Source organism: Stigmatopora argus, chromosome 21 (assembly GCF_051989625.1).
Source record: "Stigmatopora argus isolate UIUO_Sarg chromosome 21, RoL_Sarg_1.0, whole genome shotgun sequence".
Taxonomy (NCBI): Eukaryota; Metazoa; Chordata; class Actinopteri; order Syngnathiformes; family Syngnathidae; genus Stigmatopora; species Stigmatopora argus.
Genome location: NC_135407.1, coordinates 4,759,903 through 4,778,834, shown reverse-complemented (window position 1 = coordinate 4,778,834; position 18,932 = coordinate 4,759,903). Strand labels below are relative to the sequence as shown.

The window sequence follows — 18,932 nt, the reverse complement described above, 5'->3', positions numbered from 1 at the left end:
TGAAGTAAGAAAATCCATCCACTTAGCAGCGATGATGGATGAGCCAAGATGGCAGCAGTACCTTACAGTTAAGTGAGTATGCAGTAACTTAGTTACAAAAAAAACATTTTTATTTATTTATTTTGAAACTTCATATCTTACAGCATTGGTGCAACACTAGAAAAAAATCATCCAAAATGTCTCAGGAATTGATATTTACACTTTTTATAGACGGCGTTCCTATTAAATGTTGGGCGCATCATCTCAGGGCATGTTTTTGTCCTCCATCTTTTTGCTATCTGTTGTTCCGGACAGCTGTCGGTTATGTGGAGTACACCTTGTGGAGGGTCCCTCCCTCGCTTTCATCTCTCCCAGCGGTTTTATGGTGCTGTGTGAATGTGCGAGGCTTTTTAATTAGCCCGTGCACCCAGACAGGCCCCAAGGCTGAGGCAGCGCCACTCAGTCTGTAGCTGCCTCACTCCCTCTTTCCCGCGTTCCCTTTTTTTTTTTCTTCTTCTTCTTTTTTTCTTCTCCGTCTGTCTATGGCGAGTCAAAAAAGTCCAACCCCAAATGCTTCTTCTCTCCAGCTGTTTGTTAGCGCCGTAAACATCCCGTGATGTCTTTCAGCAAAACAAACCACTCTACTCTTTTGAGGACAACGCCGACTACGTCTACGACGTGATGTGGTCGCCCGTGCACCCCGCGATCTTCGCTTCGGTGGACGGCATGGGCCGCCTGGATCTGTGGAACCTCAACAACGACACGGAGGTGCGTGCGTGTATGCGTGCGTGTCTTTTCCGTGACGGACGGTTGACTGAAGGTCGCCGCGGGGGTGTCGCCTGGCCGTTGACGCGAGTCCCCAGGGCCCGTTGCTACGCCTCGACGTGAACCGCACGAGCAAACACCGCCCTGGTCGCCCCGTGGGCGTTTCCCGCAAGCTCTGGCTTTAAATCACAGCGGGTGACATCCACTCCCCACATTCCGACATGCCTGTGTCCAACATTCACGCAAGCTAAGCACTTGGACGCCACGTTCCTGGGCGTGGAGATACCACAAGATGGAGGCAAAGTGTAGTTTTGTGTTCATGAAGCGCCTCAATTGAGTTCAACAAAGTTTGTTGGCTCCAAAGTCACTTTTTTTTTCAATAATTCTCAATTTTGGAACATCGACATAGTGTCGGGATGCAAACCATGCAGTGAACTTTTCTGAGGTGATAGTTTATTCATCAATTACACGGAAAACTCATTTAAAGCTGCCCAGTTCAAACAGATTGGACATCTATCGTTGTCAATAGAGCTATCGTTGACTGCCACGACTAATAAATTGGACGTCAAATGCTGTCAACCTGCAGGTCCAAAGCTATGATTGTAAAAAGTTAAAACTTGAATCCTAAAGATTGAAGTGAACATATATTTTTCTGAAAAGATGAATAAACTCTCATTTTAGAAATGTTCACTGGAATAATTATAATCATTTTCATCACGATTCCTGTTCGCCGAACTACGTTCCCACGAAGCCTATAATTGTGCCAAAGAGGAAAACTTAAAAGTCCTAAAAGAACAGCCAAGCATAAAGTCTACAATGACCTAGTGACTATTGATAACCATCTCAATTCTTCCAAATCCACATTTGGAATCTCCATTTTCCTTGTCAAATGCTTTCCAGTCCATTTTAAAGCTCTGCTCTTAAGTGAATAGGAACAGAAATCGCACTCATTGCAAGTTCCAAAGAAAAAATAACATCCTTTGTGCCTGCTCTATGGATTACGCAGCTAAAAGCACTACTGATAAAAGAGTCTTCCTGGCTCTCGGTTACCATAGTAACAAGACCCAACATCACGACTCGCTAGGTCTGGCATGCTTCTTCCCGTGTCGCACATCCTCCATTTCAACGGCGAAATCAAAATGCACGCCTTCATCGATTGTAGCGATTTGATGACGGTCGCTCCGCATTTCCCCGCAAAAGCGCGAATTTCCCATGGTTCCCTCAACAGGGGCCTTTTCTCTAACAGAGGAAGAGTTCATTACAAGCGGCCTAACTGGCCTAACAATGTGCTTTATGAGAACCATTCGCTGGCACGCACGCAAAGCACACGCGGAGAGACACGCAGTCTAATAGCAACAGGCTTCCATTGTTAGCGTCATATTAAAAACACACAGTCATAACAACGTTAACGGAGAAGTGCCGAGCGCCTGGTTCTCATTTCCAGCAGATCTTCACACACGCACGCACGCAGTTATATACAGTCAATTGAAAGTGCTCTGTTGTTGCGATCCGCTCGGGCGGAGCTGCGGACTCCGCCGGGCTAATGGCAGCCAGTCTGTGGTTAGCGCCGCATCAAAAAAATAAAATAATAAATAAAAAAAACTCAGAAGCAGAAGCCGCGACTCTGTGTGCGAGGTGTCACCGTGCCAAGGCCTACGTCTCCACTGATGACATGTGTCAGACTTGCCTGCCACATGTCACTAACACATTCAACGGAAAGACTTAGCGTTAAACTCCGTCAGGAGCCCAAATGGATTGGGCGTCTATCGCCGTCAATGGCAGCTAGTGAGGTGAAAATTCAACAGCAGGGTTCTACAGAGGTGACAGTTGGTTCTACTAAATTGTGGGTCGGTCGAACACTGTAAGCGCAAATGGATTGGGCGTCTGATAGGGCAATAACTGAAAACATTCAGGACAGATAATTCTTGGATCCGCTAAATTCTGGGTAAAATTGACGGATGCAAAATGTCTGTTTGGCAGGTCCCGACCGCCAGCGTCACCATTGAAGGCGCGTCGGCGCTCAACAGAGTGCGCTGGTCGTCCGGAGGGAAGGAAGTGGCCGTGGGGGACTCGGAAGGCCGAGTCTGGGTCTACGACACCGGAGAGGTACTCCACGTCAGATGAAATTACGTCCTTGTGCTAAAAATGTATATCTTACAACACACCATCAGACAAAAACTCACCAGAAAATGACATGGACAGTTCGCCACCAAAAAATATTTTGCTCGTCAACCAATTATTTTGCTTATTTTTCCAGATGAATCAACTCACAATAACAAATTTTAGACGTAAATGCACATTGCAACCAAAAGTTGGACAATTCCTCCAAAAGCTGTATAAATTGAATTCTTTCACTGCCACTGATGATCGACGTCCAATCATCTTTCTACTGGAAATTGAACCCAATTCCACACTCAGTCGACGTCCGATCCAATTAAAGCTCACTCATTGGCCGCCAATCTCCTACTTTGAACGGATCGGACGCCTGGCGCCGTCCACGGCAGCCCGCGAGTTAATGACACGGGACGCCGCCAGCCTTGGGTGAGCGACAAAGTGCTAAATTGCATACATGTAACTGGAGGAGGCTTTAAGAGAGTTTGCTGTCCACGCTGGACAAACTAAAAATATGGAGTATGCTCGACGCTACAGTAGAAATCCCCGCAAACACCGCAACGGATCATTTTCCGTCTTTGGGCCCAGCGTGTTTACCCAAACGTCACGAGCGTTACGGATGCGTGTGTTTGATCCCCCTTCTCCTTCCCTTTTTTTTTTGGGTGTCCTTGTAAAGTGGCTTCCACGTGACTGAACGCAGGCAGTCCAGTGGTAACCTTGACACCAAAAGCATGATATTTAAATCAGACATATTTTGGCTTCCCAAGTAGCAGTATAATGACTAACGTGAAAATATACAACAATGTGGAGGAAACGCGCTGAGATGTACTTTACCGTCATTTTCTACTAAAATCTCCGGCAACCTTATATAAGGATTTTTGCAGTCTAATTAGCTGCAGGGTTTTTGATGTGAATATCCCATAATACTATATGGACCCCCGTGGCTTTATTTATTTATATATACATATATATATACATATATATATATATATATATATATATATATATATATATATATATATATATATATATATATATATATATATATATATATATTTGCTTCATTTTTTTTATTTATCTGAATATATTGGCCCAAAATCCATTTTTTATTTTACTGTATTACCAGTTATCTAACACTTGTCAACGTACACAAGAATACCCAGCCAAAGAATTGTTAATTATTAATAAATTAATACATCTCATTTGGGTGTTTGCGATTAAGTTTCAACAGGAATTATCATTCCAATGCATTCTTATTTTAAATAAACTAAAATACTCACTAAATGTTACTTTGAAAACACAATATTTCTATATTTACTAAAATGCTTAAAAAATCCAAAATGAAAGATTATCTTATACAGTTGGTTATTGCATTAACGCATTTGCTGCCAGCCTCTCCCAGTAAAAATGGATTGGACGCCTACCGCCATTAATGGCAGCCAGTGGGTTAAAACGCATGATGCAAATATTTAATGAACCCTATGATTTCTCTCCAGCTGTCGGTGGCCCGTAACGACGAATGGAGCCGATTCGCCCGCACCCTAATGGAAATTCGCGCCAACATTGCAGATGGCGAGGAGGATGGGCTTGTGGAGCTGGCTCCGTAGAACTTATCGGACCCTCGCTGTGCTCTTCTCATCGTCAAGTGTAGCATGTTGGTATCGGTTCCTCCACTTAATGTACATCCGACTTTGCGATATTCTGATATTCTCTGAGTTCGCTGGTGGCTAACGCTAAAACTTAGCTTTATGACGGGTGCCGTCAAACTCTCTAGCTGGGTCTACGGACTCGTTTACTGTTTACAAACGCCACTGTCACGTCACATTCTGCTTCTCGCATGCGGCATTCCGTGGGTGTTCCAGAGAAGAGACATTCCTAGATTGAAAACTCCTGGAATAAATACCCAAGCGGGAATTTTATCCCCAGTTAAACCCAGGTTGTGTCCAATCCACCAATCCAATCTCAAGGAAGTCACGTGTTATCTGAGTCATATTTCAAGACGACGTCACCTGTTGGATTTCGCAAACGACTCCCAAACGACTCCCAAACAACTCCCAAACGACTCCTAAACGCAAAATGATGGACAAAACACTCTGTTTAGTATTTAAAATGGCAGAATACATCTAAAAATGTACCGATACGGGTGGACCGAGCGCACGCGAGGGGGTCTGGTCGGACCCCGTTAGCGCCCCCGCGGCGCCGCAATCGAGAGTGTCCTCAATACGGCAGACGTGTTGCAAAGTGGACGGCTAGTTTCAAATCAGACTTTGGCGATTCTGAGAATCTTTTCACGAGCGCATTCGAGTCGAATTATTTTTTTGAAGCAACACGCGAGCGACGCGGTTGGTTAAGCGTCGAGCCGGATGTCCGCCAGGTGGTTATTTCATCACTAGTCCTTTGTCGTCCTCCCCCGCAGACAATGGATACTAATGAGCGCAACGCACACCGCCAAAGTGACCGGGGGACGGAGGGCAGCGAGGATATTGCGCCCCAGCGCCCCAGCGCCCCCCGGCCACTTGTGCATGAATGGGCTCAATCATGGACGGCGTCATCATTACCATCAACTGGACCTATTGCGACTTTTTGCTTTTTTGCCACGACCAAATGAGCCCTATACAGAGTTGGACCACCTGCGCTCGGCTCCGCCACCAAATGGCGTGTTGTGTGGCCAAGATAAGTCACCGAATGGCGCTTCGCTCCTTCACCGCCATTGACGGACGGTGATGGGCCTTCGAGAGGGAGGACGGGAAAGACAAGGCCATGAGAGGACTTTTTTTTTTTAATTGACGAAATTTAAAAAATAAATATAAATAAAATGGGATTGCCGGACATTTTGACTGATAGTACTATCGTGCTTTAATTGAATTAATACATTATTTTTTTATAGTTATAATTAACATTAATTTGAATCTAAATAAATAAATGTGTTTTAATCTTTTTTTTTAATATTTTAAAAGTAAACAAATTCTGGGATTTAATGAAACCCATTTGCTGTCCCATTTTTTTTTTAATTTACTACATTAAAAAATACATATAAATGAAATGGGATTGCTAGACATTTTGACTGATAGTACTATCGTTCTAAGTGCTTTTAATTGAATTAATGAATTATTTTTTACAGTTATTATTAACATTAATTTGAATCTATAAATGTTTTTTTTAAATAATTCAAAAGTAAACAAATGGGATTTAATGAAACCCATTTGCTGTCCCATCGCTGCCACTCCTCCCAGTCCAAACAGATTGGACGCCAAAGGTACTGAAACTTGATCGTTCAAAAAAAATGGTTGAAATTTCCCAGGGCAAACCGAGCAAGTAATTCAATTTCCTGCACTGACCGTCAAAGGCTAATAGCCAGAATACCGAAACCGTTGATAATTAAATGCAAAAAAACAGGGAGGATGGTTAAAAAAAATGTTTAAAGTTGCGGCGCTGACGACGACAGGCAAATCGCGTCTCTCGTCTGTGGCTTCCAGTCTCGTGGTGGGAAGGAGAGGAAAAATGACGATGATGAATTATGATTTTTCCAAGTTACGCTGCTGACTCTTTATGCTAATGTTTTGGCTCAAAACCCTCTGACGGAGCCATCGTGCCGCGTCGTCGTTCAAAATCCGCCAACGGAACAAATTGTCGATAAAAGGAGTTCGAAATAGCGCTTCAAAAAATAGAATTGAACTTCTTCCATCGCCGCACTCGTAAGTTAAAACACCCCAAGGTCAAATATTACAGTGTACGCGCGTGTCTACCGACGGACGGCACGTCTCGGTGGCGAAAGGCGGTCCCTAATCGGGCCGTCGGCGCTCTAATTTGTGGCCACCGCCAAGAAGCCTGCGGTCAGAAGCCGCTGGGCTCGAACGCGGAGCAGGGTGGGGGGTGCCTGACTCACACTTGCCCGACTTCGGACGACTCCGTAAGGGAGAAAATTGAATAATAATAATGCATGTCATAGAAGGTAGTTTGGGGAAATCCATTTGTGTCCTGGTTTTATTGATTCAATGCACAATTACTGAAGCATATTGAAAAACAACTTCACTTGCTCAGAGTCATTTATTTCTGTTATTCTGTGGTTTGCGTTTTTTCTGCTTTGGTTCATGATTTATTCTTAAGGCTGGGCTAGTTAAGTCAAAAATGATTGGACATATTATTTTAACTCAATCTAAATGAGTTGATATCAATAAATGCTTCATTTTGATGGCAATACTTTGGAATTGACAACGGGATTGTACGGCGGCGAGACTCATTGCGATTAATCTATATTAAAATATTGATTCTAAAAGAAAATACAGACGTCTATTAGCTTTTATAACGAAAGTGTGTTATATAGTACTTTTGAATTGATTACCGGGATTACGTGCATGCGAATGCAATTAATTCATCTCACAAGATAAATTCCGATTATAAAGCGTATTTTTTTCCCCTGAACAATTACTTCTTACTTTAACTCTTTCAATGCCATTGACAACAATAATCAAGGCAGATTAAAAATGTTCAAATGAGTTTTTACATTAGGAACATTGGAACTAGGAGGGTGACATTGGCTGCCAACCCTCCCATTTCCAATGGATTGGCCGTTTCGCAAACGCCATTCACGAGATAAGCAAAAACAGAAAGGCACTTTGAACGTATGTCCGACCATACAGCGAATCACCATTGGTTCCAAGTATCGCAACGACGCAAATTTGCATATTGGCATGAAATTGCTCAAAACACAACAACTAGCTATTTCTATCCGCGCGACAATGGCTTTACAAAAGTAGACAAAAGACGATTATCCAACCCAACTCGAACCAGTCAAACCCGGAAATCACCCGAGAAGCAGGTGCACAACTTCTGACACTGGCGACATTCCCCCGGCGGTTAAATGGTGGCGCTGGAGCGTCGTCCGAGGCCCAAGCTCCTCCGTCCCAAAAGAGGCTGAACGTCAGGATAATTACCCAGACAAAGGGCGCTCTGTGCCTGGGCGCAGCCCCGACGGAGCCAGGCCGTCTGGGGCTCGCAGGCTGGAGCTCGTCCCGTCCCCGCCTCCCCTCGTCAATGCACTTTGTCTCCCGACGCGCCGCACGTAAACACGCGCCGGCGCAGGTAACCCAAAGATAATGTTAAAAGCCGACGCACGCCCACGTTGTCATAAATTACAGACGAGACGAGTTGACAAGAGCATCTCTGCATACTTTTACGGGATCGTGGAAAGAGACGTAAAGATTTTGCGGGACGCCAGACGATCAAGTTTGACCCCCCATCCACTTGACGACAAATAGTTGATCAATGATGCAGCCCTAATATATATGCATATGCTTACAAGTCAATTGAGTGCCTCGTTTAAAAAGACGGTCCACTTTTTTCGAAGGAGGTCCTAATATTTATCTGAAAAACCATGACGGAATTATAGACTCCATACATGCTAATTTTGCGCGTATTGTATGCTAATCATTGAAGGCCTGTAATTCCTGCGTGGTTGAGGAATACCAATTATTCCAATTAGGCTTAAAGACAGCTTTTAGTCGGAATTGCGTGTTGATGAAACGTGGCTTTTGTTTTGTAGCGATGCAAAAAGTTACACGCCGTCGTAGACAAAAGTGAGAATATACAAATGTAGCATTTTTCTTTGACAGAAACGCCGAGTCGGCGGCGAGCGGGCGTGTTTGTCTGGTGAATCCGTCGTTTCGGGCGGTAATCTGGCCTTTCCCAAAAGCGCTCTTTTACAAGGTAGCGTGTTGAGACCGGCTTTTTCTGGGGAAAAGTGCTAGCTGCTTTCCTGACGAGACAATAATCTTTAACTGTCTTGTCGGGAAACTTCACAGACAGAGACGTCTTCATTTTTTTTTTTACTTTGACTCTATGTGTGGTTGTTTATTCTCCTCCCTGGTTGTCTCCTCTCATCTTATTTTGTCTGTTGCTTTGCGGTTGCCATTGGTTACTGTAGCCATGAGCGAGAAAAAAAAAAAAAGACAGGATGCCAGAATGTAAACCATTCCTTGGCGGCATTACGTTGTCATTTTGTTTTTGTGTTTTATGACTGTGACGATCATTAACTCATTCACTGTCAACGTTTCAGTACCATTGATGGTGATTAGACGCCCAATCAATGTTAGAATTGATCGATTACAAATTTAGATGAACCCCAAAAGTAGTTGACAGATTGATCTGTTGAAATTTTTTGATCGACTCTGATATCATTCATTTATTCACTGCCAATGACGTTATGGACGCCCGATCCTTTAAGAAACTGGAAATGTTAGAAGTGATAAAATACAAATTTGGATGAATTGCAAAATTATTTGACAGATTAATCTGTTGAAATTTTTTGATCGACTCAGATATCATTAACTTATTTCCGTGCCAATGACGGTTATGGATGGCCGATCCATTAAGAAACTGGAAATGTTAGAAGTGATAAAATACAAATTTGGATGAATTGCTAAATTATTTGACAGATTCATCTATTGAAATTTTTTGACTGACTCAGATATATTTAATTTATTTCCGTGCCATTGGTAGCGATAGACATCTAAATAAAAAAATCCAACAGATTGTGCAGCCCCAATATATATTTATATGTGCATGTGACAACTGCAGAACTAAGATTTTTTTAATTTATTTTTTTTAACCCAAAATACAGTCGAAAATGCCATCTGACGAAAACTAGCAAATGAGCGAGACCAAACCAGACGTCGGCGAAGTCACAACTAACGACGTTCGAGTCGGACAAAACGGAAACTCGTGATTACGGAGCGACGGTGTCGGCGTCTCTCGCTGATGATTCCCAGATAATTACAAGGCACGACGCTCGGGGGAGACCTCGGATGTCGCCACCTGGCACACGTCGAAGCCAAACGCGCCAACGTACAAATGCGCTCGTAAGCAAATTGGGAAAGAAAAAAAAATTCAAAGTTGACTTTGAGCCAACTCTCATCACGCTAGCTCAGTCTGACTGACACCGTGGCGAGTCCGTGGCGAGTCCGTGGCGAGTGCGTGGACGTACGACGGCTTTCACGCTCGCGCATGTGTGGCAGGTAAAGTGGAAGGCAGAGTGCCGTGCCAGCACTAACACGGCGGACGGGGCCTCGGCCAGGATGAAAGGAGCTGTCATGACATCTTACGGGGAGGAAAAGAGGAAAAATCCATCGCTCGCCACTTTTGCACTCTCCTGCTCCTGTTCTGGTTCCGACCCAAAAGCCGTCCCCCAAAAATGGTCACGTTCATCAAAAGATTTCTTGAGTCAACTTCTCTGTGAATCTGAGATACGCTTATGTTTTGTACAGAAAGCCGCTTTGAGCGGATTGTTCCATGACAGGGTTGTCATGTTTTAACTTCAGATGAGAATATAGTCAGCGTGTTAGGTCAGACATTGACAAGGCTGTGATTTAAAACCTATGACAGAAGCTAACAGACAGGGTTGAAAGGGCGGCAGTCTCAGGTAGCAATTCCTGTCAATCATGGTGTCCGTGTTTTTGTGCGCGTGTGTAAATCTACAGTCGTCTGCAATTCATATAGGGGGGAAAAAATGCAGGATTTTTAATGCGCAATCCCTCTACATTCCGTCAAAAGAAGAGGCAGAAGTGCTCTGTCCGTGTGTTTTGACTGTCGGAGAGGGTGTCGCTTCCAAAACGGGTTGCATACATGCCGTCTGTTTACTTTAGCCTGAAGCTAATGGCGAACTTTGAAGACATCGAGAGATTGGGGGGAAAAAATGTGACTATATTTGAGAAAATGACAGAATAGACTCATTCATTTCGTAGAATTTCTTTGTTCCCTCAATCATATTTTACAGTACAGGTAAGCATAAAACTGTGCTACCAAATAGAAAAAATGAGCCGACGCCAAAAGTCCATAGGATCCGTATTGTCAACACGCTGACTTTACGAGCGGCCCGGGCGCCAAAGCCGGTAGCCGTTACTCCAGCCCTATCATTAAGAACATGACGACGGCGTGATTAGAAAAAGTAGCCCCCCGACTCCAAGTCCCGCCCACCCACAAGTGTGGCACTCGAAACAAGCTGCGTGCCTTCGACCCCGCTAGGCGCTAATGAAGTCGACAACGGAGGGAGACAAAAGGTAAACGTGGAAAAAAATAGGAGAAGATGGGCGATTCCTACAATAGGAAATAAAGTTGATGCAGACCTTAATTAGAAGCTCAAGCCAGATGCAAAACAACGCAATAATTACGAGACGACACGATGAAGCTCCCCTGTCGCCTTGAGGGCGACAACAAATAATCGTGTTTGAAAGGGGTGGGGACGGTAGAGCACAACTTTTCTCAATGCTTATTATTTATAGTATTTGAATCTAGATAAACTTCAAATATAGCAGTTCTGGACAGTATTTGTTTGCCAAAGTCAACGATAGAAAATAGGGAAGACAACTCTTTTCCATCACGCTATAGTTTCAACTATGCAGAGGCACACATTACAAAAGTTGTTTTTACTGTATCATTGGACAAGATTCTATCATTGGAGCATGAAAAAGTGCAACATTTGAGCTCATCGGCGATTGGATTAAACTAAAAGGGCTGACGGGGATCAAACAAATTGAACCATTTTTCTCTGCCACTCCTCACTTATCTGGACAAAAGGAGTGACACGACAGGGACTGGTCGCCAGCAAACAGCAATGAAATGAAATTTGCTATTCAAAATTGATTTCAACGGTTGACCGTTTGACTTTTTGCGTCATTTGTCGGCGTCGACGACAAAGCGACACTGGTCTCCGAGAAAGAAGGTAAAGGTCACGGCCCGTTGGCTCGCCGCATACCTTCATAACGGCGGCCTACCTGCCCGTCACGGGAAAAGGTTAGAGCGGGGAGGACAATGGCTCCTCTATTGCCTCCTCCTTAGCCCGGAGGAGCGACGGCGTCCAGACAAACGCTCCGTCTTTTTTTTCTTTCTTTCTTGGGTGCCACGTGAAAACGACCCGCTGACCCAAAGAGGCAAGTTTGGGGACGAGGTTTCTCTCCCTTTAATTCCCCTCTGCGCTGAGCCGCTTCCTTTTGAAGTCGGCGCGGTGACTTTCAGCGCAAGACAATAAAGATCACATACTTTGGGGTCTTTGGTGTCACCGAAGGAGACGCAAGACGCAAATATGCGAGCGGCGACTCAGGTAGTCCACGGCATACCACTAAATCCCTAATGACTACTTGCCGGGTATTTCGAAGCGGGGGTTGCTCTGGCCTGTCCTTTTTGTTGCGGGGACCTGAAAGAACAGCTCTTTGAGGACAAAAAAAAGTCAGGATTTGATGGACGGGGCAAAGCTCCCGAGAGGAAGGTCGAATGCTGGGGGTTTTGTCAAAAAGACAAAAAAGACAGCGTCTGGCTCCGCCGAGATGGCCGGAGTCGTCTTTCCGGTGCCGAACGGCGGTTATGTAACATAAGTCACAAACGGGAAAGAATGCGAGCGTTTGTTGAATAACGCTTTTGGAAAGGCTGGCGTCCCATGAAGAAAATAATAATTTCTCCTTCGTTGTCTGGCGGAATTGTGAAAATGTGCTTTTTTTTTTCCTCGTACAAATTTCAAAACTCTTATTATGAATCTGTGATCATTCCTATTTGTCACTCTTCAACACAAGCGTCAACAGTTATTTTTTTCCATAAGCAATAAAAAAAGTGTGTGACACCAACATACGTCATCAACCCACACCAAAAATGACTGTCATTAGATGCATTTAGCACCAGAATGTATAGCTATAGTTTCATAAACATCAGCATGCCAGCAGTTAAGGTCTAAATGACAGTTACAAAATTTCATGGACGAGACGTTTACGTTCTGGACGGCCATAGACGTCATCGTCATTGCCATCTCAAAATCGTCCAATCGGCACCAACGACTGTCACAATGAATCATAATGGCGGTGTTCAAAGGTTTTGCATTTCCTGACAAAAACAACAACAGATTCCTTCCGTGAAAGCTTGAGGAAACTTTACCTGCGGTACCTGCTCCCCCCTAGCCGTGACCTTTGAACCCTTAGGGACCAACTAGTGGGGGCGGTTCTTTCAAGAACCGGTCCGTCTGTCAGAATGAACTTTGAGGTTCCCGACATCGCCCCTCCCCTCATTGACAGAAGATCCTGGGCGAGACAAAAACACTGCGTCCAAATGTTTTCTAAAGAAGAGAAAGTTGGAAACGTAGGAGAGGGGAGTCGAAAAAAAAACGGGCAGAAGAGGGAAAGGAGTTGAGGCTGGCTGGCGGCTGGCGGCTGGCCTCCGAGGCTTAACCGCAAGGGCCTAAAGTGGCTCATTGTGGTGGGACTGGCGTCTGCGTAGACTCGGGTCCCTTTACTTGCTCTCCTTTGGACTGAAATTCATCCACCGCGTCCAAGCTAGTCCCTGGGTGGAGAGCTGGAAGACGCCAGGGTAGCGTAGCGCGCTAAACAAAGCCTTCCTGCGATCATCTGACTTCCCAAACTTGTCATTTTTGTTTTGTTTTTTAAAACAAGCGTCACATCCATTTGGCTGCATTTTATTGAACGATCACGTTTCGCTGGCATGGAAGGAGATGATGTCCAATCCATTTTGAATGGGAGGGCTGACGTATTGACATTCATGAATTATTGTTCCTAATCTCACAATAATTCAATGGCTTCAAATAAAAACACATTCAAACAAGGTTACTTTTTGGTGATTTTTACATTAGATTAAAACCGAGATTAATCGGATGACTTATTATTGAGAATTCAATTAGTTTCATTCAAAACAAACAACACAAGCTCTAATCTCTTTTTAGGTGATATTGCAAAAGAGATGAAGAAATAATTCATGGAAATAATTCATTCAATTTTGCAGTGTAAAACAAGCGCTAATCTTGATTTCATTTCATTTAAAGTTATGTACATTTTGTGATTATTGTGACATTGAGATAAATTCCGCTTAAAAGCGGTTACAGAATTAGGTCGGATTGATCTGTTTCCTTAGTTTCAGTGCTCAAATGCCAAAATAAGTGTAAAACTGCCTCAGTTTTGGCCCACGGGCCGCCATTTTGACTCCCTGAGAAAAACAGTCCCAACGACCTACATCAGTTTCTACTGCATATCCACTTCCAAAACCGCACACCAAATTGCTCTTCTCTATTGATTTGTGTGAGGAAACACAAGTGAACAGTAAGATTTTGCGTTCCGAATGTTGAACTTGGCACGAAAAATAGGAATGAAATGGCGGGGAACGGCATTTTAAGGATGCAAGTCGGAGAGCTCCAAAAAAGTGTCCATCAAGACTGCCTTTTTCCAGAGACCATCAACTAAATGGCAGAAACTCAATGATGTCAAGTATTGACCTGCGTAACATCTCTGTTCAATAACCTTTCCAGGAACAGCTTGTCATTCTGCGGCGGCCCGGTGATTAAAAGACGCTTTGCCAATGTGAAAGCGCTCGTACTCCAGACCGACGGCGAGTGCCAACTGATCTCAACAAGCCCTTGGTTACGACTCTTCTCCAAGAAAAACAAAGATATCCAATACAGACGAGGGGGGGGGACGTCTCTCTCGCCTTTCTGAATCTTTTCATCGTCTCGGCGACGGTCCTCGACTTCCCAAACGGGGAACACGAACCCCTTTCCATTTTTCCTGCGCCGAATATTGGGGCTATTATCTCTCGCCGTCAATTGAGGGCGGCGGGGAAGGCTATTAAAGTATCCCCTTGCTCAGGAATAACAATCCCAGGCCGGCGCTCCAAAGTCCAAAGTTAGGAACGGGAGACGGATTGGGTTCGGATTTTATTCGTCGCCGCTAGCGCGTGGGCATCTGGCGTGGCTACGCTACGTTGGCTAGGCTGGTGGCGAATTACATTGAACGGAATCAAAAGCGGGAATGCGTGGCTTCCAAGTAAACAAAATAGTAATATAGTCAGAAGTAGTAGTACAATATATTTGATCGGGGCTGGAAGCAATCATTTGATAAAGTAATCGTTCATAAAAATACACATTAAGAAGCTAAGAGTACTACAGAATATGAATAATTCTACATCAAATCAAATAAAAATCATCACATGTACAAATTGTAAGAAATCAGAGGAACAATAAAGGCATATATTCAAATAAGTGTGCATTCTGCTCTGGGAATTCTATCTATCCATCATTTTTTTGTGACCTCATAACTTAACTCTGTGTCCACTATTGATGGCAACAGACGTCCATTTCCATTTTAACTGGCCCAGTTGAAATGGATTGGACGTGTCAATATCAAGACTTTTTTTGTCTTAACACGCCTTTTTAAATACTGTTGTGTTTTTTTCTCATTCAATATGTATAAGTGTGGTAGCTACTTTAGTAGTGAGCTGTAACTTAAGTGCTAAACTATTGTGAGAGGTGATAATGGGTTAACAGGTTGACTTGCAGTGCAGGAGTCAGGTTGTTTGACCTACCTTATTATTCATCAAGCAGTCAAGTGAGCTCGTGTCATTTTTGGACATGCGGAGGCTTACGTTCCCCCCCGAGGCTCGCTCTTATTCGCATACTGTACATACTGTATAAGCTCGGGCAAGTGCATAGTATGTATGTCAAGGCCAATTATTCTCAGAAATGGACTGTTTTTCATTTTTACTGATGGATGGTAGGTCATGTCTCACATGTTTTAGCATAGAATTCCCTTTTTTTCCTGCAGTTTTAGGAGTGCGTGACCCAGTTGAATTGAGTTATACATGGTAGGATTTTTGGGGTGATTTGAATGCTGTCAAATTGAAATGGTGCGCCTTATTACCCAAGTGACAAGCCACAATAGCAGAAGAGGGAAGAGTTTCAATTCAAATTTACTTATTTCAATTCACCTTAGTTAGGCCATGCATTAATAAGATTTAGCTGTTTCGGGGCAAACCACCAAAATAGGGTTGGGGCGGGGCAAATTACCAAAATAGCGGTGGGGGCGGGGCAAACTACCAAAATAGGGGCAGGGTGGGCGGGGCAAACTACCCAAATAGGGGCGGGGTGGTTGGGGCAAACTACCAAAATAGGGGTGGGGTGGGGGTGTGGCGTGTTTGGGGGGGTTATGGGCAAAAAAAAAAAAAATCTAATATAGTGTAATAATGTAGGCTTACCTTTAACCCATTGGCTTCCATTGAATGGATTAGCCTGTCCAATCCATTTGAACCCGGAGGTTAGCCGTAAATGAATATTCGTAAAACCTTGGAGTGATCAAATGAGATGAGTTAATTAAAAATCAATAAATAAATAGAAATCAGAGTAGCAATAATGATGGCTCACCTTGGCCATTGACGACAATAGCCTGTCCAATCCATTTGAGCTAGGAGGTTAGCATATTCGTAAAACCTTGGAGTGATGCAATGAGATGAGAATTAATTTTTAAAAAATAAAAATAAATAAAAATCAAAATAGCAATAATAATGATGGTTTACCTTTGCCTCACTGGCTGCCATTGACGACAATCGCTTCCAATCCATTTAAACTGGGAAGGACGCCCGTGGAACCTTTAAAGCAAAAGTTTCATAGGTGAGTGTTTATTCGTCAATGAACGTTTCACTTTAAAAAGTTTTTACAGAAATAGCACAGGAGGAGTCCCCAAGGATGCAAGTTCCTTCTAGGGAGGGTCCTGGCGGTTCTTGCTTTTGCTACTTTCCACACCCTCGATAAGTCCCGATAGCATAAGGAGTCGGCATCCTTATCAAAGCCAAACATCGGCGTGCCCAACCAAATGAGTCCGAGCGGTGCCAGGGTGTTCCCATCACGGACTACGTGAGCTCGGCCGTTTAAAAGGAAAAACACCAAAAACAAGCATACACCCCTTTTTTTTCGAACAGAAAGCCAATATCTACACAGAAAGAATGCAATCCAGCGGTGGAAACGAAGCATGGAACGATTCAAAATAGAACGTGAAGCGCGTTCCGGACCGAGCCGCAAATTGTCGCGTGTGAACCTTACCAGTCACGTCTTATCAAAATCAGCATTGGAATTGAATCTTCCACTAAAAATACTTCTCCTGCGTCTATTTTGGATTCATTTAGAGAGGCAAGAGGATAGCTGTCGCTAGATGGCACTGTTTGCTTTGCAGAAAGAGGCCAGACCAGCTTGAAAAACTGCTGCAAACAAGAGAAACTACTTGTTTATCCCTTGAATCTGAAGGGAAAAGAGCGATATCTCTATAATATTTACGTGTAAGGTCATCAATGCCACGATATTGTTGCATACGACTTCAATGGCCATGCCGTGTTTACGGCCTTTTTATGCACGCGTGACGATGGTCAGTGAGGTAAACACGGCAGAGAAAATGACAGAGTCAACAAGGTGTTTATGAAGCGTGTGCGCTATATGGACACACAAAAAGTACACACAAAAAGACCAAGCGGATGGACTGCGAAAGGGCCGGCCCCCTTCCCAACATCTATCTATCTCCGTCTCTATGGGCCCATTTAGCTGGTCTGCTTGGCTTTGACGCTGCCACAGAGGTTAGACTTAATGACACGTTGGGAAAAGAGACGGGGACGTGAGGGAGGCAAAGGGGGAGGGAGGTAAAAGGGGGAGGCTGAAAGGAAAGAGAAAGGAAGAAAAAAAATAGAGGATGGATGAGGAGAAGAGGGAAGGCTAGTCACTAAACACAAAAGGGATTAAAAAGACGCTCACCTATTGGATTTTGCTGTTGTCAAGAACGAAAAAAAATGAGCAAACTTTCTATTGGACAGGTGTGCGTACGTAATAATGCAAATCCATTGAGTATTATTCAATTAAACACACATTATTTCACTTAGGTGCAACTTTCATTCTCTCTGGGATTGGGCGTTATCCCAAAGTGTTAGCCCCGCCTACTTGTTTTCAACACCTGTGAGAATTAAACGCACTTAAGAGGAAACTAACTATCTATGTGGCAAAATTGACACGCATGCCCGGACAAGAAAGAAGGCAAAAAAATGTATTGTTCGCAAACAAAGCTATTGTCATCGTCGTCAGAAGTGAAATGCATTTGAACCGAGGTTGATTTGCTGCCACCCTCCCCAGTTCAAATGGGATTGGACGTCTACTGGTGAAGTGTTTTGATCGAAGTGGCCGTCAATGGCGGCGAGTGACTTGAAGCAACTTCCTTTCCATGCAAATTAGAATTTGAACAAGTTAAACTGCAAATGTACTTTAAAATGAAGCTGTCAGCTGATTGTTGGTCATTAACGGCCGCTGGCGTTCCGGTCTATTTTAAACCAAATAATTAAATACTTCATCAAGGGAATAATCAGCTACAAGAGGCTGGAAAATAGGATTTTCATTTCAAGAGCCAATGCGCTAAATTAAAAAAATGTAAGTTGCGGAGACGCCTTTAAAAACTGTACTTCAACCAATGCTATTGTTTGACTCATAACTCAAAACAAGTTCTATTTTTTTTTAATTCCCAACATCATTTTCAAGCGCATTTGGCAAGTTGTGTCATTTCCGAGAGCTAACTGTTAGCACTGAGTCGTACTGAGTTTTGACTGGAAAAATGCGGGTAATTGGTGAGAATCTCTGGCTTCCATCAAGTCAGGAATTGGACAAAATCAGCCCGTGTGAGAACGCAAACATTTTCCTCCATAATCCCATTTTGGGAGCATCTGGCCGCAGAGTAGTTAAACTGCCACCAAAACGTCAACAACTACTTATTGTGTACAGTCGTAAGTAAAGCAGGAATTGTGCTAGATAACATTGACGAAATTCCATTTAAATGAAAAGATTTTTCCATTTAAATGAAAAGATTTGGGGGGGAAAAAAGCATATGTTCTTTATCCTCAGCCCAAAAATGTCTGTTGTTGTTGAAAATTTAATTTACTGAATCACTACTGGCCAATGTCAAGACATGAAACTTTCCTAGGTATGAGTTTGTTCAAAATTCCGAAATAAATTGCGTTTTAGTGGATGCTAAAAAATTGAATAATGCTTTTATTCTAGTTTTCTTGACATTTTACACAGCATCCCTTTCGTACCTTTGATTTTTTTCCCCCCAGTCATGATTAGCTCCATTAGCCAAATAGCAAGAGAAAAGTAAAGACATTTCGAAATGTTGCTTATTTGATATTTAGCTAATTGATTTCAACCGGCAAAACATTATCCCCGATATGAAACGCGAGGGCTGGCGAAAACAGCGACCGCCAAAGCGAACGGCGTAATTGTCGGCGTCGGGCGC

The 18,932-nt window shown here is 43.5% G+C and overlaps 2 protein-coding genes across 7 annotated transcripts in view; one reads left to right on the top strand and one right to left on the bottom strand.

Moving 5' to 3' along the window:
• dync1i1a (dynein cytoplasmic 1 intermediate chain 1a) overlaps positions 1–8,840 on the top strand; it is a 33,101-nt gene extending 24,261 nt beyond the window's left edge. The window contains exons 15-17 of the mRNA XM_077590166.1: positions 607–747; positions 2,725–2,850; positions 4,353–8,840. Of these exons, the coding sequence (XP_077446292.1) occupies positions 607–747; positions 2,725–2,850; positions 4,353–4,463 (378 nt within the window). The 3' untranslated portion in view covers positions 4,464–8,840. The remainder of the gene's footprint in view (positions 1–606; positions 748–2,724; positions 2,851–4,352) is intronic.
• Positions 1–18,932, bottom strand: part of pdk4 (pyruvate dehydrogenase kinase, isozyme 4) — a 74,904-nt gene that overhangs the window by 35,567 nt on the left and 20,405 nt on the right. For all 6 annotated transcript variants that reach the window (XM_077590157.1, XM_077590162.1, XM_077590161.1 and 3 more), the window contains exons 3-5: positions 16,189–16,260; positions 16,037–16,102; positions 15,871–15,957 (exon numbers count right to left, since the gene is read on the bottom strand). The gene's annotated coding sequence lies outside the window, so the exon portion shown is untranslated. The remainder of the gene's footprint in view (positions 1–15,870; positions 15,958–16,036; positions 16,103–16,188; positions 16,261–18,932) is intronic.